Source organism: Sitophilus oryzae, unplaced genomic scaffold, assembly GCF_002938485.1.
Source record: "Sitophilus oryzae breed Bouriz unplaced genomic scaffold, Soryzae_2.0 scaffold_857_pilon_pilon, whole genome shotgun sequence".
Classification (NCBI taxonomy): Eukaryota; Metazoa; Arthropoda; class Insecta; order Coleoptera; family Curculionidae; genus Sitophilus; species Sitophilus oryzae.
Genome location: NW_022147480.1, coordinates 4709784 through 4735857, shown reverse-complemented (window position 1 = coordinate 4735857; position 26074 = coordinate 4709784). Strand labels below are relative to the sequence as shown.

Genomic DNA, 26074 nt, shown 5'->3' with positions numbered 1-26074 from the left:
AATTTTTCTTATGTAAACATATTGTAATCGTAAAAGATCCTATCTTCAAAATAAAAAAAAGTTTCAATATCTAAAGTGTTTCTTGAATTATGGCGTGTTGTGTTAAAAAGTTGAAATTTTAAATTATCGCGATTACTGACGTTCTCTCGTTTTAAAAAAAATTACACCTTAAAGATATCCTTATAATTCCATTTCAGATACTCAGAAACATTTCTAATGATTTTATCTAGTTATCTTTTCGAAAAAAAGTCTTTTAAAAATAAGCGGTTTGCGATCGTGATTTTACTTTACTTGATAGGGAAGGCGTACCGGCAACGCCGCAACAGCACTCCGTCGCATTTCTCTCACTCCGACTTAATAAGATCCCTATGCGATTTACTTCCACACATGTAAATACCGACCCAAGAGTAACAGTTGCCAGCACGGTATATTAAAATTAAGATAGATATGTACTGATTTACTCTAAATATATAATAGAAAAATTTTATTGATGGCTAATGACAATTTTTTCCAAATGGATGACGGTAGCACCATAAAGGCATATACAGGGTGAGTTTCCTACGAAGTTCTCTATGGGTATTTCGGAATCTACTGGAGATAGAGAGTCGGTTAAATGGGGAAAGAATTGCAGTTTTGTGGGATCATAAATATGCGCCTTTCAGATCTTTTAAAAAGTTCATGGCTTACTAGATATTTTTAAAAATACAAATTTTGGCCTATTTTAAAAATTGTCCCTAATTCCATTATAGTCTATTTTAGACAAAAAGTTTTCAGATAAAAGTTGTAGATAATCACATTCCTTCCAATCCAGTTTATGTTCTCCGATTTTTTCTAAAGCCTGTCATTTTTGACATATGACACAAGCATATGTTTTTTTTTAAATGCAAACCATAGTTGGACATTTTTTAAGCTTTTCAGCGATTTAAGCTACAATATGTTTTTTTTTCAAAAAATTACTGAGTTATAGCCAATTCTTATCTTTCTTGACTAATTTCACTTAGTTAGCCATGGAAATAAGCTCAATCGTTGCGTCGTACAGTGGTTTCGGCAATGGAAAAAAAAAACAAAAAAGAGGGTGTTAAATCGGGTTTAAATTATCCCATCTTACATCGAGTTAGTTCAAAGACAATATAATAATATTACTTTTTTAATTTAATTACTAGTTTTGAATTTACAGCACCTCCTTTTTGACAATTTTCTTAATATACGAAACGCGCAAAAATAAAGCGAAAACAAGTAATATTTCACAGCCCTTCTTTTAATCCTAAAAATCGGTATTACCCAGGAACTGTTTCGTTTATCCATGGGCATTAAAAGTAAAAATCATTTTGCCAAAATATACCGTGCCATTGGTGCAGTTTAGGTTGAACCTATTTCTAATAAAATTACTTTACTTCTTACTTTAATCAGGCTTTACCAAGCTTTGGTCTCGGATTAATTTGACTAAAAAAAGCAACTGTTAAAGTAGTGATTCTATAAATTTTATCGCCAGATTCGGCCAAGTTTGTTAAAAATTTAAAATAAAAGATAAACGGTGTGAAAAAAATTAAAACTACTTTCTTCATTTTTGCGGATGCCGAAAACCGATTTTAGATAAATTTTGATATGAAACTTTATCAGTATTGTTGTTGGATTTGTCTTATTAGCTGGATAGTAAACATGTCGCAATTTGTGATACCATACAGTGTTGTGTGCGAGTTACTCTTTAACCGCGAGTACCCTTTAGAGCAAGGTTTAAGGGAACAGTATCCAGAATTACAAGGAGAGCGGTTGTTGCTGGTAACTGGAGCCATAAAAAAAAGATTTCAACCTAACTTTGCCAAAAAATTGAGAGAAGTGCACCATGTGAAACGAATTTTTTTTCGGAAGTATAGTGAGTGGTTGCAGGGCGAGTTTTTGGTTAATTTTCCTGAATCTGATCATGAATCCGAAAACGAGTCATCCCTTAAGTCTGTCGGAGGTCGCCCAGAGAAACCTTTTGAAGATTTGTGTAGAGAGATAAAAAAGTTTCTAAACAAACTAAACTATCCAAATTAATTTTTTTTCATGTGTTTGATAAGATTTTTCTTTAAATTTCGTTAACAAGAATGATAGGGTTAGTTTATTTCAACCCTTTCCACTCATTTTAAAAAAGTGAAAAAATTACCAGAAAGTGTGTTTTCATAACAGTAATGCTTCCATAAAATTTCATTAGTCTATCTCTTTTCGTTTTCAAGATAAAAAATAAGAACATTATTTTTCCGCCATCTTTGTACCGCGATATCTCCCTAATGGTTGACTTTTGACCCAACGTTTATGAAGCAAACTACCCTTTATTTTGAACAAGGAATCACCCCCTGAAGTTTTTCGCATTTGTTTTGAAACACCCTGTATATGTATAAAATAAGATGAGATTATATCAAGTCTGGAAATTACAAAATTTTTGTTTAACATTTCAAAATCAGAACTGAATAATTCGGAAATTGTTGTATTCAGGTACATTATATGTGTATTAGGATTAAACGTCAATCAATTCTGAATTATGCCATATACACACCAAATCTCTTTTTTTCCTGAAAAAAATAAAAAAGATTGAAAGACACTAGGTTTAAGTTGTTTTTTTTTCTATCTAGTTTAGTTTTCTTGTTTTGAATTTTTTATTGTAAATTCCCGTTTTATAAATTAATATTTTAATTTGAATTTATTTTATTAAATTTTAGGGCACTTTCCTTGTCCACGCTGTTCCAAAATCTATTCGTCCAAAAATTCTGTGACCACGCATTTATGCAAAGATTGTGGCAAAGAGAAACGTTTTATTTGTAACTTTTGCCAGAAAAGATTCAAAAGGAAGGAGAATATGAAGACTCACGTCATGAGAACTCACACTAATTTCCATTACGGAAGTTTTATAATTTAATTACCATTTTGGGGCAACTGACCAGCTACCTATAAGATCACCGAAGTTAAGCGACGTTAGCCGATGGGAGTGGATGGACGGGTGACCGTCTGAAAACTCTGTCGGTCTGTTGTTTCACGGCAAGAGTGTAAAATTGTGTATTGACACACACTATCTCGTGAGTAAGGTCGATTTTAGACACTCGCCAAGTCGGTAGGCCATTGACAATGATATGGCCGAGTGCCGCGGTTCGGATTCCGCGTAAACAAAGTAGGCCCCGCCCAGATTAGCCTTAGCAGCCGTAAAAGGGGAGACGTTTACTTAAAATACTCTTCTGTAATTACATTTTATTTTGACTGATGAAAAAAATATTTTGAATTTTTTTTTAATTTAAATATAAAAATCTAAAAGCAAATTGTCATCGTATACCGTTTTTATTTCAAATATTGCGTTTATACAGGGTGTCCCAGAAATAAGTACAGATATTTTACGTGGTATTATAGTTCGACGTCAGAACCACGCCCATGAGTTTTTTTTTCAAAAAAAAAATGTTGAAAATTTTATATTTTTCTTGACATTTTCTGGAAAATATTAAAAAACTTTTGAGTGCCTCTTGTTCAATTCGGGAAATTTGTTTATAGTGCTTAGGGAGAGTGCAATGTTGCCACCTCTTACGTTATCCACATTTTGTAAGTTGACATTTTTAAATTTATGTCTATCGTAGTCCCGTTTTCTAATGTTATATAAGTTTTTTTAATTTTATTCGGAATTTTCCAAGCCGTTTTTAAATATTTCTAGTCGATATGTCAACACGGGGCATTGAACAAGCCAAGATCCAGGTAATTGCGAGGTAATTTGCAATTGATTATCTATTGCTGGCGGCGCGCGGCGGCTCTCAAAATGTTGCCATTATTTTTTTTATTTTTTTTCAAAAACAAATTAAATAACTAATTTTTAAAATAAATTGATAATAACCGAGTTAAATAACTCGGTTATTATCAATTTATTTTAAAAATGGTAAAGAGAAAATATGTTTCTTTTGGCCTGATCTACCACCTCTTATAATATCGGCGCTTATTTCTGGGACATCCTGTATACTGCATTGAATGAAAAAACTAAGGAAGGAGACTATCCACAAAATTAGTGGGACCGCGATGGTAGCTGATTAGAATTCCAGTGGTATTCTATTTATTGTAAAAAAACTCGTTAAAACATAAAGTAGGGTATAATCAATATAATCAATAACTTAATTTTTTAGTTGCATTGCATTTTTTAACATTTTTATTCACATTTTAAAATCATGCTTTTAAAAATTTCATTTTGCTTTAATATTATTATTTGTTTTTTTTTCGTTTATTTAATTTGTGATTGATTTTTTATATGTTTGTTTTTATTTCGAATTTATTTTTCACCTCAGTTTTCCTATCTGGTTCACGAGCATTTAAATGTTTCACATTTTCATTTTTTCGTTGTTTTAGATTTATAATTTAGGTTTTATAAAATTATATTTTTTTTTAATTTTAGGGTTTCCTTGTCCACGCTGTTTCAAAAGATATTCCAACAAAAACTCTATGTCCACCCATTTATACAAAGATTGCGGCAAAGAAAAAAGTTTCGTTTGTGACATTTGTCAGAGAGGATTCAAAAGGAAGGATCATTTGAGGTTGCATGTGACTAGGACTCACTATAATTATTTATAAACGTTGTTTAATTTAATTAACATTGATTTACTGATTTTTTTCTCTATCTAAGTTAGAAAATTACCCTGTATATGACAATTTGGTAAAAACTAACCAGATAATTGTTTTTAATTTAATTTTTACTTAGGTAGATGTTTAGAGAAAAAAATACTAAATTAAAAATATATTATGATCGTTATCTTATTTTTAAGTTGTTTTGGGGTTTTATAATTATACAGGGTAAAGCCAAACTAATATTTTATTAAATCCATACGTAACAGATATTTTATGTTTTATAATTTTCACATGTTATTGATTAGACAATAAAGTATTTCAAAGTAAACAAAGGACTTAGCTTGATACAACAATAAATACAGGGTTGTTCACCACATACGACACCGAGTATTGTAGCTAAACGATGAGATTTTTACAAATTGTAAGTTTTGGGTTCGATGAAGGACTATTAGAGGTACAATTTAAAAATAATTTTACAAGATACAGAGTGTCACAAATAAGTAAAAAATATCAAAGTTGTATTTTTTTAAATGGAACACCCTGTATATTATTACATTGTTAGTTTTTACGATTAAAATAAAGGTAAATTTGATTAAGATTTATTATACTTACCGTTTTTGAAATATTTTCAATTTTGTGAAATTGCAGTAAAAATTTTAAGGCTTCATTTCTCCAAGGGTATCAAAATTTTTGATACTAAATATTTACTGAAGTTTATTTAGTGATCAGTTATTGTGTAGTAATAATAAAAATAATACTACCTTATACAGAGTGTCTAAAAATTTATTTTAAATAATTATTAGCTTCAAACGGCAATAACTTGTTTAATTTAAATGGAACACCCTGTATATTTTACTAGAATCAGATGCACAATTTAATTGTCTATCAAATTATATTAAACCATTTTTTACCTATCTCTTTAAGTTTCCGTAGAAAATGCATTTTCTTGTAATTTAGAAGTTATTTATCTATATACCCATGGACTATTGACATTTTAGATCATTTTTAAAGATGTACCAAATTTTTAAAGAGTACAGATACTAATATTGTCGATATAATTCGTTTATTTCATTAAAAAATAAAAAAAAAACTGTTTAAATATTTGTTAAAGAGGATCAATTAATATGATTCCAGTATTCAAACTACATTAACTGACTGTTTGCGTTGATTAATAATAATTGCTCCAAAAACTAAAAAACTGAATTTTATATGGGCATTAGACAGTGTGATAAAAAGTAACACCTTAAAAATGATATTTCATTTTTTAATAAATGCTTATTTATAACAACAAAGACTTTAATTTGATAACTTATTATTATATTGATTTCTCAACTGACTCAAAAATCCACATTTATTTATAATAATTTATTAACGAACACAATTAAGTGTCATTAATTAGTATATGGGCGGAAATAATGGTGTTATATTTAATTAATGATATACTCTTTTATAAAGATTTAAATAGTTTTCTTTTTGCATACAAATGGGCTAGTAATATTATCGTTTTGCTAAAAACGATAATATTACTAGTCTGTACATTTTGTACATTTGTTGCTTTAAAAACAATCTAAAATGTCAATATTCCATGGATATATTGATAAATGAGGTCTAAATTATAAGAAAATGCATTTTCTACGAAAACTTGAAGGGATAGGTAAAAAATGGTATAATACAATTTGATAGACAATTTAATTGTGCATCTGATTCTCCTAAAATATACAGGGTATTCCATTTAAATTAAAGAAGTTATTGCCGTTTGAAGCTAATAATTATTTAAAATAAATTTTTAGACACTCTGTATAAGGTAGTATTATTTTTATTATTGCAACACAATAACTGATCAATAAATAAACTTCATTAAATATTTAGTATTAAAAACATTGATACCCTTGGAGCAATGAAGCTTTAAAATTTTACTGCAATTTCACAAAATTGAAAATATTTCAAGAACAGTAGGTTTAAGTATAATAAACCTTAATCAAATTTACCTTTATTTTAATCGTAGAAACTAAAAATGTAATAATATACAGGGTGTTCCATTTAAAAAAATACAACTTTGATATTTTTTATTTATTTGGGACACTCTGTATCTTGTAAAAATATTTTTAAATTGTAGCTCTAATAGTCCTTCAACGAACCCCAAACTTACAATTTGTAAAAATCTCATCGTTTAGCTACAATACTCCGTGTCGTATGTGGTGAACAACCCTGTATATCATGGATGATATAGTTGAGGTGGAACCTTTGGTGTTACAATAGCAAACTAGAACATCAATTTACCACAATACACAAACATCGTCAGCAGTTGATTAAAACTAAAGTTTACAAAGTGTAGATATTAGAAAATCAACAATTTTGGTTTTCTTTTTTATATTATTCCTTGTTTATTTCATAATTAGTTATATAGTGTATAGTCTCCAAAAAATCCTATATATTTCGTATTTCGTCAATGCAAGAAAATCTACAAAATAAAATATTTATTTTTTGTAAACACTTCTGCGTTAATCCAAACGGAAACTACTTGTCAGGAGTTAGGTTTACAGATATACAAATTTGCCTAACAAGCAAAAAAATGCTTACCGTTATCTCTTTCCGTCGTCGGAACCAAAAAAAATACAAAGAATAAGAAAAAAACTATTTGAAATATTTAATTCAACTATTCAAGAACACTTTAGTTTTTCTAAACAGATACATCTACAAAAACCGTTGACGTTCTGTTAAAATGACATTATATCAAGTTAAACTTCAAAATTAACAATTACTACCTGATAACAATTACTTAATAAGGTAAAACCAAAAAGTCCTAAACTTTCTGTACCGTGGTAGATTCCAATAGCGTACCTGTATTTTTTTAGTTAAATATTTTTGTTAGAATTATTTTTTAACAGTTTTATTAACTTTTGAAATTTATTGATCAAAACCAGAAAATTATTGAGTCTACCCTACTTTATATTAATTTTTAAAATAATTAGACCGTCATTGATAAACCGGAATTCCAGTCAGCCATATTTAAGTACCTTTGCAGTACCGGTAAATTTGTTGATATACGTTCCTTAGTCTTTTCATTCGATGGAAAACGTACAAATAATTAAAAAAAAATAATTTTAACGAATTCATTTTTATTTATTTTATTTTTAGCTCAGTTTCCTTGTCCACGATGTTCGAAAATTTACTCGTCAAAAAACTCAGTGTCGGCGCATCTATCCAGAGACTGTGGAAAAGAAAAGAGTTTTATTTGTATTTTTTGTCAGAAGGCATTCAGAAGAAAGGAACATTTGGTTAATCACATTAAAATCCACGAGAAATAACTTCTATAGTAAAATCAATCAAAGTTGGCGTGCAAGTCATCAAATATTGGACGAATACACGTCTCAATGTTGCCAGAGTTGCTATTTTTGTTACTTTGACTTTTGACAAGGTTCAAATAAAAATATGTTATAGAAAAGGTTCCGTTGCTACACTATTTATTTACAAGCTTTCCGTTTCCGTGGTACAAAGAAAACAAGGTATGATCGATAGCGGCTCTAATTTCGTTAAGTTTGCGCATACCACCTGTGACCTCATACGCCATACAAAAAATATCCATATTGTTCAATTGCCACTAATAAAAAAGACCTGAAATAGGGAAGAATTAGGAAATAACCCCAAAAGTTATGTCAAATCATCGAGCTTGACATTTGAAAAAATATTTTCACATTTTTTATTGTGTCATCTGTTTGACAATTTGAAATTGGCGCGCGGAGCTTGCCGACCAATGCTATGGTGCCGTTTATCATCTGTGACGTAGTGACCAACCTGCACAATATCATACCTTGTATTCTTTGTATCATGTTCCGTTTCTATCAGCGAAATGAAATTTAAAATAAATAACTAACAAATAATAAAAACCACATTATACGGGATATACTGGGATAAAAAACAATTAAAAAGAAAATATGAGTGGCAGTGACAGAAGCCCTAATAATAATAATAATAATAATGCCCTAATTTATCAACTTCTTTATAACCCAACTTCTGTTTATAATCAAAGACTGTAAGTAATTCTGTACACATCTTTGTTACTTAATAATACACTTTTCATTTGGTTAATAAAAATTTCAATCTAATCTTTCAGTTTCTCTTTATTTAGAAACAAAATTGAAAAAAAATATGACCTACTTCAAAAGATACTCGCTAAGAAATGTTGTGTGCACCTCGGCCGTATGATCTTTTTTGTCCTAAAAAACTTTACGGCCTTGGTACACATTACCAAGTAAAGTAATTTAATACAACTATTACAGTACTTTACTTAAATATTGCCACTACCTCTCCCAGACTATAGATACGCCACTGGTGCACACCTACTTTTATTGATTTTTCTACATATTGAAAATTTTGTATTATAACAGTTGTCTTTTTATACAGGTTGAGTTTTGTACGATGTTCTCTATGAGTATCTCGGAAACTAGTGGAGATAGAGAGTCGGTTAAATGGGGAAAGAATTGCAGTTTTATGGGGTCATAAATATGCGTCTTTCAGATTTTTGAAAAAGTTCATGGCCTACTAGATATTTCGAAAAAAACAAATTTTGGCTAATTTAAAAATTGTCCCTAATTCCATTATAATCTATTTTAGACAAAAATTTTTCAGATAAAAGTTGTAGATAATCACATCCTTAATGAGATTGCGTCCTCCGATTTTTTCTAAAGCCTGTCATTTTTGACATATGACACAAACATATGTTTTTTTAAATGGAAACCATAGTTGGCCATGACTTCATAAAAAGCGCCATTTTTTAAGCTTTTCAGCGATATAAGCTATAATATGTTTTTTTCACAAAATTACTGAATTATAGCCAATTCTTATCTTTCTTGACTAATTTCACTTAGTTGGCTTGGTGTTCTTATTTTGTTATGATTTATAACTTATAAAGAGACAAAATCTATTATTAAACGGCTCTTTACAATTTACATTTTACAAACTAAAACTTAAAAAATATCATTTAAGATGTTAGTTATTTTATTATGTTTAGTTATTTTAAAATATGTTCAAAAAAATCCGCCATTGTTTCGAGTACATAAATATATCTTTTTAAAACTGAATTTCTAGCTATTCTCACAGAATGACTGATCGACTTAATTAAACTTCTCCTGTATCGCCTCTTCGAGTACCTCTCTTAATTCATAAGCTCTTTTGTAAACCTTGTTGTTAACCATACCGCATAAAACATCTTAAATTGGTGTTCGAGGAGGGCCATGCAATTGGTCCACCTCTTTCTATCCCTGAGTCTACATACTACATAATTATGACATAAATAATTTTTAACATTTCTTTTATTGTTGGAGAGGGGGTGGTGTGGTTTGTCATAACGAAGGTCATGTTGGAACCACTCTATTAATGCGCGAGTATCTAAATTTACCTTTTCTAACATGTCTTGAAAACCGTTCTCTAAAAAACGTAAGTAACGTTCACCGGTCAACGTATCCTCGAAACCGTATAGCCAAGAAAAGTTGAACCAATAGCCCTACATGCTTTTCTTCATTTGAAAAATTCATATTTACAATTTGTGTTTATTTTAATTTACAAAGTTTGGATGTGACAGTTTCACATTTCTGAGAGCAACGACGATTGAACTTGTTTCCATGGCTAACTAAGTGAAATTAGTCAAAAAACATAAGAATTGGCTATAACATATATATTGTAAAATGTAAATTGTAAAGAGCCGTTTAATAATATATTTTGTCTTTTTATAAGTTATAAATCATAACAAAATAAGAACACCAAGCCAACTAAGTGAAATTAGTCAAGAAAGATAAGAATTGGCTATAATTCAGTAATTTTGTGAAAAAAACATATTATACCTTATATCGCTGAAAAACTTAAAAAATGGCGCTTTTTATGAAGCCATGGCCAACTATGGTTTCCATTTAAAAAAACATATGTTTGTGTCATATGTCAAAAATGACAGGCTTTAGAAAAAATCGGAGAACATAAATTCATTAGGGATGTGATTATCTACAACTTTTATCTGAAAACTTTTTGTCTAAAATAGATTATATTGGAATTAGGGACAATTTTTAAAATAGCTAAAATTTGTTTTTTTCGAAATATCTAGTAAGCCATGAACTTTTTCAAATATCTGAAAGGCGCATATTTATGACTCCACAAAACTGCAATTCTTTCCCCATTTAACCGACTCTCTATCTCCAGTAGTTTCCGAGATACCCATAGAGAACATCGTAGGAAACTCACCCTGTATAAATTGATATATGTATTAATAATGTAGTATATAGAAATGTTGATAATGTTTTTGGTTTTTATTTTCTTAACAACTAAAATCGATAATTTACGACATATGTATATTGACTATTTTCAGTCTAAATATCTTGAGAACAGTGTTTATATTATTTTACATAAGTTTTGAGTAACTACAAGTGGTAGATAATTGCTGTTTTGCATTTTTATTAACTTTTCATAAACGCTTTATTGGTATGGAATTCATAACCAGCGCGCAGCGTCAGCAAGCGTCAATCATAAAAGGCTGTGATCATCGTATTTTGACAGTTCAAAATATCAGAAAAACTCGCGTTTTGTTGTAATAAAGAATATTGCGCAGCTTGAAAAACCCACAAAATTCTTTGTTTTAAAAATGAATCGGTTTGAAAATCATACTACACGCAAAATATGCGTGAAATTGTGTGATGTAATGATCAATCATCGTGCGATGACTTATTTACCCGCATTGATAGAAGATTGTGGCTCCTACTTGAAGAAAGAAAATTTGTTTCGAATTGTTCACGAATATTTCCATCTAAACTACTCAAAATTCAAAGTACTAAATTGAAAAAAGGTGAATAAAATAGTGTCTAAATATTATATATATATTTCATTATACATAGACATTTAATTCAGTCCATTCCAAGTCCTACACTTTCGCCATTAAGAAGAAAGGAGTTGTCCAAAGAATATAGAAAATATCTCAGCTTTGTAATTGAAATGTGTCAAAATTATCATGTAAACAAATAAAAACCAGACTCTCAAAAAGATATTCTGTCATTATAAACGTCAAAAAATTTCCAGTATAATTCGCTGAATTAAAATTTTCACTAAAATTTATCCGTTGCCATGGTGATTTGTCAAAAAAACACGTTTTGATCGGTTAAAAATTACAGGTTTGGAATTTTCTGCTTAATTTCAGGTCTGTGTATGTTTTAACCAATCATTAAACCAAAACAACATTCACAATATCGTACCTGTTTTACTTTTAGTAAAGAGTCTATTTTGTTTTAAGATTTCATGTGCCCCAAGTGCTTTAAAACGTACAGTACCGCCAACGCTTTAAGGTCACACATTACCAAAGACTGTGACAAAAAGAAAGTGGTCTGTCCTTTGTGTAGCAAGGAATACGCAAGGAAAGCTACACTTAAGATACACTACGAACGGATACATCGAATATATCCGGGGGACAGAGATTACGCCTTATTTTAGGAGAATCTATTAAGGCACGTTTTCACGTGTCAGGTGAATTGATCATTGAAGTCATGGGACTTTAACTGACTTGATGGAATATGCTATTTTCTACACATTTCATATTAAAATGCTTCTGCTAGAAAGAGCTTGAGATAGGGGAAGTTAGCAACTCATTGAAAGCAGGAATTATAAAATACGACCCTGCTTGGGCTGCTACAATCCTGCTTTATCCTGCTTCAAATCTCAACCAAGCCACACCTACCAATTTTGAGCTATAGCTACTTTTATTTTGGTTGCTAACTTCCCAGTTGGCAACACATGAGAAGCAGGATTGCCAAAACTGGTTCCTGTTTGCGCTGCTATACCCCTGTTGCATCCTGCTCTAAATTTCATCCCTGCAACACTTGCTGTTTTTAAGATACAGAAGTTTAAGTCTGATTGGTGACGTCACACATAGCAACACAATAAAAGCAGGATGCCTCATCCTGCTTCAAACCATATACAAGCCACTCTTGCCGTTTTATTTACATAATTACATTTATTTTTTTTACTTACATTTATTACATACATACATTCATACATACATTGCAAATTAAATAAAAGCTTTTAAAAACAAGCTTTTATTTAAATGCTCTAAAAAGAAGAATACTTTTCTGTAACGCTTTTACTATCAACTTATAATCTCATTACACAATTTATAATGATATAAAAGCTTGTTGCTGACTTGTCCGCTAGGGCACGGAACGAAACGTAAAAAATAAAAGTTTAAGGATAGATTGACCGTCAAAAATACTTACGTTTCTTCAGAAAACTGGAACTGCAACACAGGTGTTTGTCCAGAACTGCTACGATCAGAGAAAGGATGTGTGCCTGTGTTTCATAGACTACGAAAAGGCATTCGATCGCGTACAGCACCACAAATTAATGCAGCTCCTGAAAAGACTTGATATGGATCATAAAGACATCCAATGCATTGAGAAGTTGTACTGGAACCAAACAGCACAAATAAAATTGTCCAATACCATGTCCAATCCCATACAAGTTAGAAGGGGGGTGCGACAGGGTTGCGTGCTGTCTCACTCCTATTTAATTTATACTCAGAAGCTATTTTCCAAGAGGCTCTGGAGGACGTGGAAATGAGGGTCAAAGTTAATGGAGTGTGGATTAATAATATCCGCTATGCCGACGATACGGTCTTAATTGCAGACAATATACACGACCTAAAACAACTGGTCAAAGAGATAGGAGAACAGAGCAAAACCAAATTTATGATTATATCCAGAACCCCAGATGTGTTTATAAACTCCATCCTAACATTTAACTCAAGGCCCATAGAAAGAGTAGATAAATTAAAGTACTTGGGCATCTGGCTCTCCGAAGATTGGACATCAGACAAGGAAATTAAATGTCGCATCGAACAAGCTCGGGAGGCATTCTTGAGGTTTCGAAAGTACTTGTCTGTTCTGATTTTGACCTTAGCCTTAGATTAAGATTCGTAAAGTGTTATGTGTGGTCGGTGCTCCTTTATGGTATGGAAGGTTGGACATTGAAAGCAGCTACCATCAACAAATTGGAGGCTTTTGAGATGTGGCTATATCGCAGAATCCTGAAGATACCTTGGACGGCTAGATTGACAAATGAGGAAGTTCTCAGACGCGTTGACAAAGAGCGTGAATTATTTGAATTGATTAAAAAGAAAAAGACCGCATACCTGGAGCACAGAATGCGAAACCCCAAATATCAATTCTTGCATTTGTTGATCGAAGGCAAGATCGAAGGCCGGAGGGGTATCGGAAGGAAGAAAATGTCTTGGCTGAGGAATATTAGACAGTGGACAGGGCTACTCGATGTTCAGTCGTTAATACACACTGCCCGGAACAGAGAAGCAATGGAAAATGTTATCGCAAACATCCATTAATGGATCTGCACTAGAAGAAGAAGAAGAATAAAACTGGAAAATTTGACGTTATGGTTCGCGGGTACGTTAAGGCACTTTCGTATGTCACACTAAAACTCTAAAGTTACTCCTGAGAACACTGAACCTGCCTTATTTTGTTCAACTGTTCGGAATAATTATTTTAAACTTATACAAAATTTAGGCAAATAAAGCAAATAAATAGCAGCCTAAGCTGAAACTTATCAAGTTAAAAAAATCATTCTTAATCTTAATGTGCGACTGATTACCAGGAATCGATTCGTTCTATTTTAAAAACGAGTGGCTGGTATGGGGTTTGGAGCAGGATAAGGCAGGATTATAGCAGCCAAAGCAGGAACTTGTTTCAGCCATCCTGCTTTTATTGTGTTGCTATGTGTGACGTCACCTATCAGACTTAAACTTGCTGTATCTTAAAAACAGCAAGTGTTGCTGGGATGAAATTTAGAGCAGGATGCAACAGGGGTATAGCAGCGCAAGCAAGAACCAGTTTTGGCCTTCTCCTGTATTGTCAACTGGGAAGTTAACAACCAAAATAAAAGTAACTGTAGCTCAAAATTGGTAGGTGTGGCTGGGTTGGGATTTAAAGCAGGATAAAGCAGGATTGTAGCAGCCCAAGCAGGATCGTATTTTATAATTCCTGCTTTCAATGAATTGCTAACTTCCCCGATCTTGCTAGTTGATTCAAAATGCCGACAGTACGCAAGGCCGTATTTTAACTATCAAAATTTTAGCAATAAAATTGACAGAAAGTTTATTACGTAAAAAACTAGACCTAAAAGAAGAATGTGAGTCAGAAATCTAACAGATCTACAGTTCATATCAAATATAACCTAACCTAACCAACTTTTAGTCACGTGATTTTCACTTTCATATATTTTCTTTTAATTCTTTTAAAAGAAAATTTTCTTTTAATGATCCGGAAATTGTTTTGCGATTTTCTGCCGAAAGTTAAACTGAGACTTGAATCAACTCACTTGATCAATTGACATGATTAGTCGAGTTTAGAAGGTCATACTGTGTTCACGCGAATTAAATTCAAGTGATTTGATCAATTCACTTGACTCGTGTAAACGCGCCTTTAAGCTGACCAAAACTTTAGGGCTCGAACTCACTGACGACCAGGTCGCAACGACCTGGCCGTCGGCTGGCCGGATGTATTGCGTTTTTAGCTGCGGCCAGATGAACGACCAGTTTCAACAGAGTTGTCAAATCTAACGATTTTTTACGTTTTACCAATTAGAAAATATTGTTTCAGAAATGTTAAAATATCCGAGTTAACTAAAAAAAGCGAAGTTGCTATTCACAACAAACAAAAAGCATTGTGTACGCGCGACCGACAAAAAGGGAGATATTCTGTTTCTTTTTTCTACTGATATGGCGCCCTTATCGACTTCAGAAGTAAACATATTAGGGCCATCGTAAAAAATGATCGTCAGACACTGGCTCTAAATATAAGCAGGTAGAAAGTTTAGCTTCCAGTTATTTCAATGTTTACAATATAACGAAGAATCTACAACAGTAATTACTTCTATTTTTATGAATGTTTAAGTTACTTTCTTAATTTTTTTTCAAAATAATGTACCTAGTAGAAATATAGTCTAATGAACCCTGTTTGAAAAACGTTAAATTAAATATAATATTTAAAATACAGCTGTCCTCCTTGTACATGACTACAATACAACTAAAAAAAAACTAATTTAATAAAAAAAAAGAAGTAGTTGTAGAAAAACTTTAAATATTATTTTTTTTATTTTTTAACATCGAAACTCAAAGGTATAATAACAGGTATCATACCAACCATAAATAGAGTAGGTATATCATATAAAAATGTTTTGAGTTTTTACTAGAATTTGACCCTTGATAAAAAAAGGGATTAGATTTAAGTTTACCGTTGATCCAGTCTGTAAACTATTTCTTTGAATTTTTTGCACTTGTGCAAAAACTACACTAAAACACTATATGTTATAGAAAATAAAATATTGTGCCTTGAATTTTGAGGGATTTCATCTGAAAAATTATTAATTTGGAAGAAAACCGGCAACAAGCAGCAGAAAATAATAATACCGTATGATCGAAAAAAAAACGGCGTCCAGTTGGCTGAGAAATGACGATCAAGCCATCGTTGACGCCGTTTTTTCTCGATCATACGGTATTTCCGTGCAGTCTTCTGATCGCAACGACCAACGGACGGCCAGGACGTTAGTGTGCGCTATATCATTTAATTTAATGGTTTTAGAGGTAACTGCGGCCTGGCCGGTGCGACCTGGTCGTCAGTGTGTTTGAGCCCTTACTGTTTGTTACTTTCTCAGAAAAACAAGTAAACATAGAGCAGTTCTAATATATTTGTTTGTACAACTGCCACGTCTTCTCATACGTCTTGTAATTTTGCTATATTTCAGAGGTTTATTAATTAAACAGACATTTTTAGTATGTGTGCTTTTATATTGCGAGGTTGGGGATGACTCTAAACTTACTTATTTCTCTGAGATCATTTTAGTTATATTCGAGAATAATTTGCTGATATAAAACATAGTTATCATTAAATGGTGGTTAATATTTTTTTATATGGAATTGTACTATAAAATGTTTATTATAATGTTACTGAAAGTTTTTTTTAAATAATAAATAATATTTTTATTACTAAAATTGACTTTATTCTTAGAGATTAAGCTACTGTATGTTTTTTAGACGGCTTTTTGAGACTGCAAATGGAAAATACAGACGCTATATTGCAACAATTTTGCAAAATAAATTCAAACTTTAGTATTTTGTAAAGACAATATTTAAAAAAATATTTTAAAATGGAAGTATGGACTTATATAGTCCATACAGGGTGAGTTTATACAAGAGCAAATATTTTTTGGGGGTACTATATTTCGACCCCAGAAACCACTATTATGAGGTTTTAATCGCGATTTTTTTTTAAATATCGAATTTTTTGAAAAAAAAATTGTATTTTTTAGTTTTTAGTTAAAAACGATAATTTCTTGATAATATGGCAACATAGGTAGTAGATTAAATTTACAAGAAAGAAACCCCAGAAAAGATCTAGTGGTTCTCAAAATTTGAGTAAAAAATATTTTTTTTTTTGGAAATTTTCACTTATAATATCACAAGAGCTTAAATTATTTTCGTAAATTTTTTTGAGGGCACGAATATTTTGAAAATTATCCCGAGTCGAAGACGAGGGATAATTTTCCTAAAATATTCGTGCCCGAAAGAAAATTTCCAGGAATAATTTAAGCTTGCGTGGTATTCGGTAAGAAAATTTCACACCTAAATTTGAAAAAAATATTAATCCAACATGACATTTTAAAATAATTTCAATTTGTTAAGTTGGCCAAGGTATTGATGTTTTGACATATTATGTGTTTTGTCATTTTGTTTGCGATTCTGTTCATTAAGCTATTACTAGTTTTAAAACGTCTGTACGTAGAGTAAGAAGTGTATAGCGAAATGTCGCGATTTGGAAAAGTAAACCAACAAGTCATTAAAGAAGAAATTGAAAATATAAAACCAGATAACACCCGAAAATCAAAATCAAGTGTATGGAAACAGTTTGTAGTTCATTCACATTATGATTGTAGATCTTATGTTTACCTTTTCAACTGTCAAAAAATTTCCACTAAAGTTTCGTGGCGCCTCGAAAAAATTTCCGGAAATTTTTTCAGTTGCCATGGTAACTAGTCAACATTAAAGCATGTTATTGGTTGAAAAGTAGAGGTGTGAAATTTTCAAAGTAAAATAAATATCTCGTTTATTTTGAACAACTTATTTGAAAAACGGCAAAGAGAAAATAATGTTCCATTTACCGAGGTCCACCAGCCCTGAAAATATTTGGACTTTTTTAAGACACCCTGTATAATTTAATCGCTGGTGTAAATAAATGTCATCGAATGACAAATAACCTTGAAACTCTATCAGTTCCTTTAGAACCAGTCAAAAATAGTTTGGTTTGGAGCCAAAGAAATGTCTGATCCCACGAGACGTCCACTGAATTTCCCAAACTGGCACATACCCTACTTAGAAAAGCACCGAATTCTGGAACTCTTCCACGAAATAGCCAGGGAGATGGTCATCCAGAAACCCGACGATCACGTTCTGTTCATGAAACAAATTCTCCAGACCGCTGCTGCTTCCAGAGACGTGTCCAGGGTCATCCTGATCAGCTCCAGCAAAATAAACAGGATCAATTTAGCGGAACAAATGTCCAAATTAACCCGGCAAATAGTGATCACTTCGCACGACTTGGAGCACATGATGTCGACGAAGTCCAAATTAAGCGGAGATGAGATTGGGAAGATTTTGACTTATATGGTGAGAACCCAGAGCGTTGCTAACTGTGGGTACATCATAGCTGATTGTATCAACACCGAAGAAGAAGCTAAAAGTTTACTACAGTACGGTGTTCTTCCCACTCACGTCATTCATGTCGTACCACCTTTTCAGCCTGAATTAAACGACCTCCTCTATTGTAAAGTCTCGGAAAATTGGCCAGAAACTCGAAGAAACCTTTTTGCTTTGAAAGATATCTTTAAAAAGACACTTAAACAGGTCTTTGCACATGAAAAGGATCTATACTCACTTGCTAAAGAATGCGTTGATTTATGTCGTATTCGGCCTCATGTAAAAAGAGTTAGACCTAGAGTGGTTATTATCGGTCCCAGAGGTTGTGGAAGAAGGACCCAAGCCAGATACCTGAACCAGACGTTGGGCTTGGTTAATATTAACTTTGATTACATCCTCTGTCAAGCTTGGACTTCTAGTAGCGAGCTAGGGACGAAGCTACGCCAGTGCCGTAAAGAAGTTTGCTTCCATTCCGAGCTGTTATGCCAAATTGTCAATAAAAGAGTCCTGGAGCAAGATTGTATTGAACACGGTTGGGTCCTAACCGGATATCCGTTTACTGATGTTGATTTTAAGTTCTTGGACTCGATAGAAACACCTCCAAATCGTGTAGTAATAATAGATTGCGATTTGAACGTGTGCAAAGATCGTATTCTGTACAGGAAGTTGAACGTTTACACCGGATCTGTGACGAAATTGGCACCAGATAATGCCAAAGAGGATGATCCTACTGGCAAGAAAAAAGTACTGCAGACGCATCCTCGAGACGTGGAAGATTTAATAGACGCTGAGCATCGGTTTTACTGCGAGAATTATGGCAGTATCAAGAAATATTGCGGTGAAACCGTGATGGTGGTGAACGGTGACCAGAGTGACAGGTGGGTTCACGAGACCATCACTGCTCATGTCGTAGGTGCAAATCCACCAGGGTCGCCTAGAAAAGGATTTGGTAAAGAGATACCAGATGTTTGCAGTTGTGATTGTATAAATGTACCTGGTAAAGTAGCTAAAACTTATATGCTTACTGTGTAATTTTAGAAATTATTCTGTAATAAATTTTTGAAAACAATTTATGTGTGTCTTTTAATGTTTTTTATATAAAAAATTATGTGTTTATGTTTATTTTTTAGGTTCAGTAACTTGTCCGCGATGCAGTAATGTTTATAAGAATGGAAAGTCATTACAGACTCACCTTAATCAGCAATGTTTCTTGGAAAAACCGTTTTCCTGCAATTTTTGTGGACGACTATTTAAAAAGCGTTGTAATTTAAACAGACATGTTTTTTCTTTACATGCATCGTTTTAATCAATTGCTCTTTTGTTGTTTTCAGTTTGTTTGTCTTACTTCATTCTTCATTCTTCAAGAAAATTTTGAAAAACCATGTGAAATAAATAAATGTTATGATAAACTTATTTTTGTAACTTGAAACGAATGTTTCCATTTTCCTATATAGGGTGTCTCAGTAATAAGTGCCATTCGACCCCATAAACAAGCCTATGAGGTTTTTTGGCGAAAAAGAATTGTTAGAAATTTAAAATTTTTCTTGACATTTTCCGATAAATTTTAAGAAACTTTTTAGTGCCACTTGTTTATTCAGCTAAACCTTGCAGTGTTGCCAGCTCCTACGTTATCCAGATTCTACATATTTCTATATTTATTAATTCACAACAATTTTAAATTTCTACTTAAAAAAATTAGGAATGTTAATTTTAATCTTTCATCAGTGCTTATTACTAATGGTTCTAGAAAAAAAAACAGATTATTTTTAGTACATACGCCTATATGAAAATAATGTTTTAGAAACGGAGACTGTTATTTTATTAGTTATTATAATAGCGTGCACAAGCAGCACAGTGGAGTGTATTTTAGTTATCGATCTGTCATAAGTATCTTTTTTTCAATGTTGTGGGTAACTTTTTTCTTTTAATTTATTTTGTGTAATGATAACAACATCTTAAAAATGTAATGCATCTCTACCAAACATCTCAGGTGGTGTGATTTTCTGAATTATTTTTAAGCTTATACTTTCTTGACCATGTGGCAACACAGGGGCTTGAATTATCTGAAATCCGGTTAATTCCAAGGTAGTTGGTGATATCTGCAGGCGGTTCTCAAAATGTTGCCATTATTTTTTTAAATTTTCAAACATAAATCACTCGGTTATTTTCAATTTACTTTAAAAATGGTAAAGAGAAAATAATATGTTTCTTTTGACTAGATAACTGCTTAAAATATCTGCACTTTTTTCTGGGACACCCTGTATAAGGATCTAATATAGAAAATGGGTGCTTGTCAGATATAACACCCTCCGAATTTTGTACTTTTTTTTATATCACTCGAAAGCATACATCGAAATAAGTATTTCAAGCCAAAAAAAACTGTGGATGATCCATAATTTAAGGAAAAAATAAACATCTAATTATTGCTACAACAGGCTACTTTCTATGCGAAAACTCCTCCAAATTTTGTCGGCGTTGCCAGATTCATTCATTTCTTCTTGAAAGGTTCATTAAAAAAACACGTGCTGGTCCGAAGAAAACTCGCGTTAACAACAGATTATTTTAAAATCAAGAAAAGGCGATCGTCTGAGGAACTGCTCCTACCCATAGCTGATATTTTGCCTACGAGATCTGACTATTTATAACTACAAAGTTGCACGAAAGAGTTTTGATTGCGTTGGTTTCAACTTGTTTGGGGGTTAATCTGTTGTTTTTTTATATTTTAATACGAATCTGAGTGCTTTCAATATCTTGATTTTAAAATAACTTATAATCTGTTCTTATCGTGACAGCGCTACTGTATAAGGATTTGTTCGTCCGGCGACCGGCACGTAAAATCAAGTGAAAGCAATCAGATTCGTATTAAAATAAAAAACAAAACAAAAGATTAACACACTCACGGAAAGGTTGAAACCAACGCAATCAAAACTCTTTCGGTCTCAACTCTTTTTTTGTATCATGTAACGTACCGAATGATCGAAAAAAAACGGCGTCAGCCATGGCTATGAAATGTACATCGCTGTCATTTTATAGGTAAAATTATATGGGGAATGTCATCGATCGTCATTTCCAAGCCAGCTGGACGCCGTTTTTTTTCGATCATACGGTATTATGTATCATACAAACAAGAAATAACTTTGGCAACAATGCTTAGGCAGCTTACATCCTTAAGCCCCGTTCTCAGAACAGCGACTGTCGCCAGCGACACGTCAAGAGGACCAATGAGATTTGTACAAAATTCAAACAGCTGTCAATTTTAAATTTAGTACAGCTCCCATTGGTCGTTTGAAGTGTCAATCAGTGTCGCTGTCGACACGACGCAGTTCTGAGAACGGGGCTTTAATAACAAATGGTGACGGCGGCAAGTTTGAATCGAAAGAGTAAATTGATCAGGCAAATATTACAAAAGATATCACCAACTCTATTTTTGACTTAATGCTTCTCACTGATTAATTCTGACCTTTATATTAATAAAAAAATGCATATAATCGTCATATTTTACAATAATTACACGCTTATACAACTTCACCATAACCTAAAAATGCACTTTTAATTTATTTATTTTTCAATAAATTGTGGTTCATCCGCAATTTTTTTTTGCTTAAAATTCTTATTTAAGTGTATGCTTTCGACTGATATATAAATAAATGCCAAATTCGGAGGGTGTTATATCTGACAAGCACCTAGAAAATGTATTGTCCATATTTTGTCTTATATAAAAAACAACTTTGTATTGATTGTAAAAATAAGGAAAACTATTATTACTTGCGAATCCATGTGTGGATTTAAAAATGATTTATATTAAATTGTACTCTGGTGATGTATACTTTGACTTTGCCTCTGAAAATGATTTTATATACTTAAATGTGTGACAAATAAAAATAATTTTAATATTCTGAAGTATAATTACTAATAATTTTATTTTTTTTTGGTTTTCTCAAAATTCACTTTTTGTTATTGGGTATTCTGTATGGAATAAATGATTATATGTACTAAATTCCAATTTTTTTAGATGGAAAAGGAAATAAAAATCCACCTGCGACCAAAAATATGGGATTGAGGTTAGTGCCTATACATTTGTTAAATATGAAAGGGAAGTCTTATATTTTGACCCAGCCGGGTGCCTCCAATACTCAAGCAGGAGAAAATGTGAAGGTAAATACCACAGAGTAGCGACTTGGTGAAGCAAAATTAAATCATTTTATATTTTTTTAATTTGCCTTTCGCCAATCACTTACAGGGTGGTCCAAATGGGATAATTTTAAAGGGAAACACTCTTTTCTATAGGACATAGACGAAAAAAAAACTAATATCGGTGCCTGGAGCTCAATTTTTATCAGAAACGTGATGGTAAAAACTACACATCGATATCTGTTACCGTTTCGGAGTTACGGGGTGTTTTTCAAAAATGTGCATTTTTAACAAATCGGTGTAACTTTTTGCTATGGGATATTTTGTATTTCTATACAAATATTCCCAAAATATCTCCTTACGTAGAATTTAATGGTGTATGTATATTTTTTTTAATTAATAGTTAAAAGTTATCAACAGAAAATTTGATTTTTTATATGGGTCACTTGTATATTTTTAATTCATTGTAAAAGGCGTTACAATTACCTTTTCAAAAATATAGCATACTAGTAGGTATTCCGGCACTTTGGACAGACAGAATTCCAGGAATTCCGGCGCAGGAAGTGACGTCATCAGCTAAGAACATGTAAAATAGGTTAAACAAGAATAAACCGGTTTAAAGAAGAAACTACCGCTTTAAAATAGAAATAAACAGGTTTGAACAAAAAAAGAACAGGTTTGTTGTTTTAAGCTAAAAAGCGATTTAAGCGATTCAAATGTGGATCAAAGCGGTTCAAACCTGTTTATTCTTGTTTATTAACCTATTTTACATGTTCTTAGCTGATGACGTCACTTCTTGCGCCGGAATTCCTGGAATTCTGTCTGTCCAAAGTGTCGGAATACCTACTCATACTTCATATTTGTATTGTTAATGTATTGTATTGTTAATAATTCTTAAATTATTATTTTTGAAAAAGAAACCGATATATATGTTTTCGTCTATTTTCTATAGAAAAGGGTGTTTCCCTTTTTAAGTGTCTAATTTGACCCACCCTGTACAGGGTTCGGCAATAGTGTGTTGGACATCGGTAGCTTCTAGAATAAAAAAAAACTAAATTATGTACTACGATGTATTTCAGGAAAATATTTTAACTTCTACAGGGTGGCTCAAAAAAGCGTGAGTTGGTCGGGATAATTTTTTTTATTAAAAATACAAGAACTGTCCTAAAATCAAAACTATATTAGGTATTGACTTTAAATTGTTTGTACTTACTTTGCTATAAATATCGTAATTTTAAATCATACAGGGTGTTCACAATTCTGCGCCAAACTTTCTAGAATATAAAATAACTTTTCTTCGTTTTTTTAATGGAACACCCTGTATATTATTTTAGAGAATTAAAAAAATAAACATTTTTTTTGCATATAGATTATTTCAAAATTTTTAACGGTTTAGCAGATATTCGCGGTTTTATATTTCATATGGCCCATTTTCCACAGTAAATTTTTATGTTCCCCCAATGATTTTCCTCTCGTATTTTACTGTTGAAAGAGCCATATGAAATAATACCGCGGGTATCTACGAAACTGTTAAGAATCTTGATATATATTTATACATAAAAAAATTCATTTTTAATTCTTCTTCTATTACAAAAATAATATACAGGGTTTTCCATTAAAAAAAAACGAAGAAAAATTATTTTATATTTTAGAAAGTTTGGCGCAGAATTTTGGACACCCTGTATGATTTAAGATTACCATATTTATAGCAAAGTTAAGTACAGACAGTCAATACCTAATATAGCTGAAAAATATACATTTTTTAATTTTTTTATTAATATATCTGAAACTATCAAAATATATTTACTCATATCTTCTGAAAAGAAGCCAAAAGTGCAATAATATTCAGGATGTTCCATTAAAAAATCATCTCGGTCCACTCACTTTTTTGAGCCACCTTGTAGAAGTTAAAATATTTTCCTGAAATGCATTCTAGTGCATACTTTAGGTTTACATTTAAATAAAATTACCAAGTTTTTTATACGAGAAGCATTATGCATTACGATTCTTTTTAGTGAATCGAATCAAACGATTCAATTTCAGAAACTCGAAGAATCAATTCTCACGATTCTTTTTTACGGCTCATCGTTCAAATCTTATGGATCCATACTGGCCACGATTCATTTTTAATACTCGTTCAAATGATCTTTGCCCACCTCTATACTACAGATTAGTGTTGGGAAAATTCGAATTAAATAATACGACTAATTCGATAGTAAATTAAAACTAACTAATTCGGATTATCTTTTTCGATATATCGAGATAAAAATTAGTAGTATTTTATATTATATCTGTGGTAACCGAATTACAAATGAACATAAAACATAACCTCTTATGGACAAATACGAATATTAGTAATTAGTATAGTACTATTAGTAGTATTCTTTCGTTCTGAACGAACTGAAAATTTTCACTTAAACTGATTTATAAAGGGAATCGGCAAAGAAAGGAACGATCCGATATAGAAAAATCCACAAATCATTGTTATTTCCTATACCACGTAGGAATAAATCAGTTTAAGTGAAAATTTTCATTTCGTTCAGAACGAAAAAATACTATTATTGGTTCATTTCCATCTCACCCAAATTTCACCGAACACTAAAATTAATTTTCTTCTTTTATCTAAATAATTATTGATTGCAACTGATAAAATAAAAGAAATACGAACCGCACGTAAACAAGGACATACTTATATCGTTTTAGAAGAAGCTTTTATTTTAGATATGAGCTTTTCAATAGGAATTGAAACAATCATAAACTCGGCACTTTTAAATTTAAAACTTTAAATTATGGTTTAATTTATTAAACGGCTTCGGCACAGTTAATAGAATACATTGAATAAAGAATTTTTTTTTAAATTTTTTATTCAGTGATAGAATATAGGTATGGCAATGGTTCAGATTTGTTTAAAATAGCCCCTAGACGAGCACTAGCTGGGACGAATTTATTTTTAGGTTAAATTTATAATACTACTAAATAATTCGAATTATTAATTCGATTGTGAAATATGAATTATTACTAATTATTCGATGGTGAAAATAATTCGATTATTCCCATCACTACTACAGATGCCCGACGCATTATTGCCAGATCATTGAGACAAGCAATTTTGAGTGCTTTTCTTCATCTTGTTGTCTTTCATTCTAGCAACCTGTCACGGATCCACTGGAAAACACTCCGACTCCACCGCCGACAAAGACAAAAACAAGGGCAAAAAGGACACCCAGAGCCAGGCTCCAAGCAGCCAAGTCGGACCAGTTGATGCAAATGATGGCTAAACGTAGGTACGCTTGCGAATGCGGCAAAGAATTCAAGCGGAACCAGTCGTTGAACAACCACAGGAACTTCGTTTGCGGCCAGATGAAGAACCGCTACTGCGAGATGTGCAAATCGTTCTTTTGGGCCACCCAACAATTGGTCGAACATCAGAAAAAGTGTTCGAAAAAAAATGCATCAAAGGAAAAAAAATAATTGTTGCTATTGAGGTTTTCTCATTTTTGAAACACCCTGCTTGCGTTCTGTTAACATAAAAAATAAAATAAATTACAGATAATGTTAATATAATTATACAGGGTGAGTCTTAAAAAAGTGCAAATATTTTCAGGGGTGGTATATTTCGACCCCAGGAACACGTCTATGAGG

The 26074-nt window shown here is 31.9% G+C and overlaps 2 protein-coding genes across 2 annotated transcripts in view; both read left to right on the top strand.

The window, feature by feature from the left end:
- Window positions 1-26074, top strand: part of LOC115889996 (zinc finger protein 37-like) — a 380755-nt gene that overhangs the window by 301240 nt on the left and 53441 nt on the right. The window lies entirely within an intron of this gene.
- LOC115889999 (adenylate kinase 8) lies at window positions 17735-19415 on the top strand. The gene has a single exon (XM_030910111.1). The coding sequence runs from the start codon at window positions 17924-17926 to the stop codon at window positions 19331-19333; it is 1410 nt and encodes a 469-aa protein (XP_030765971.1). The 5' UTR covers window positions 17735-17923; the 3' UTR covers window positions 19334-19415.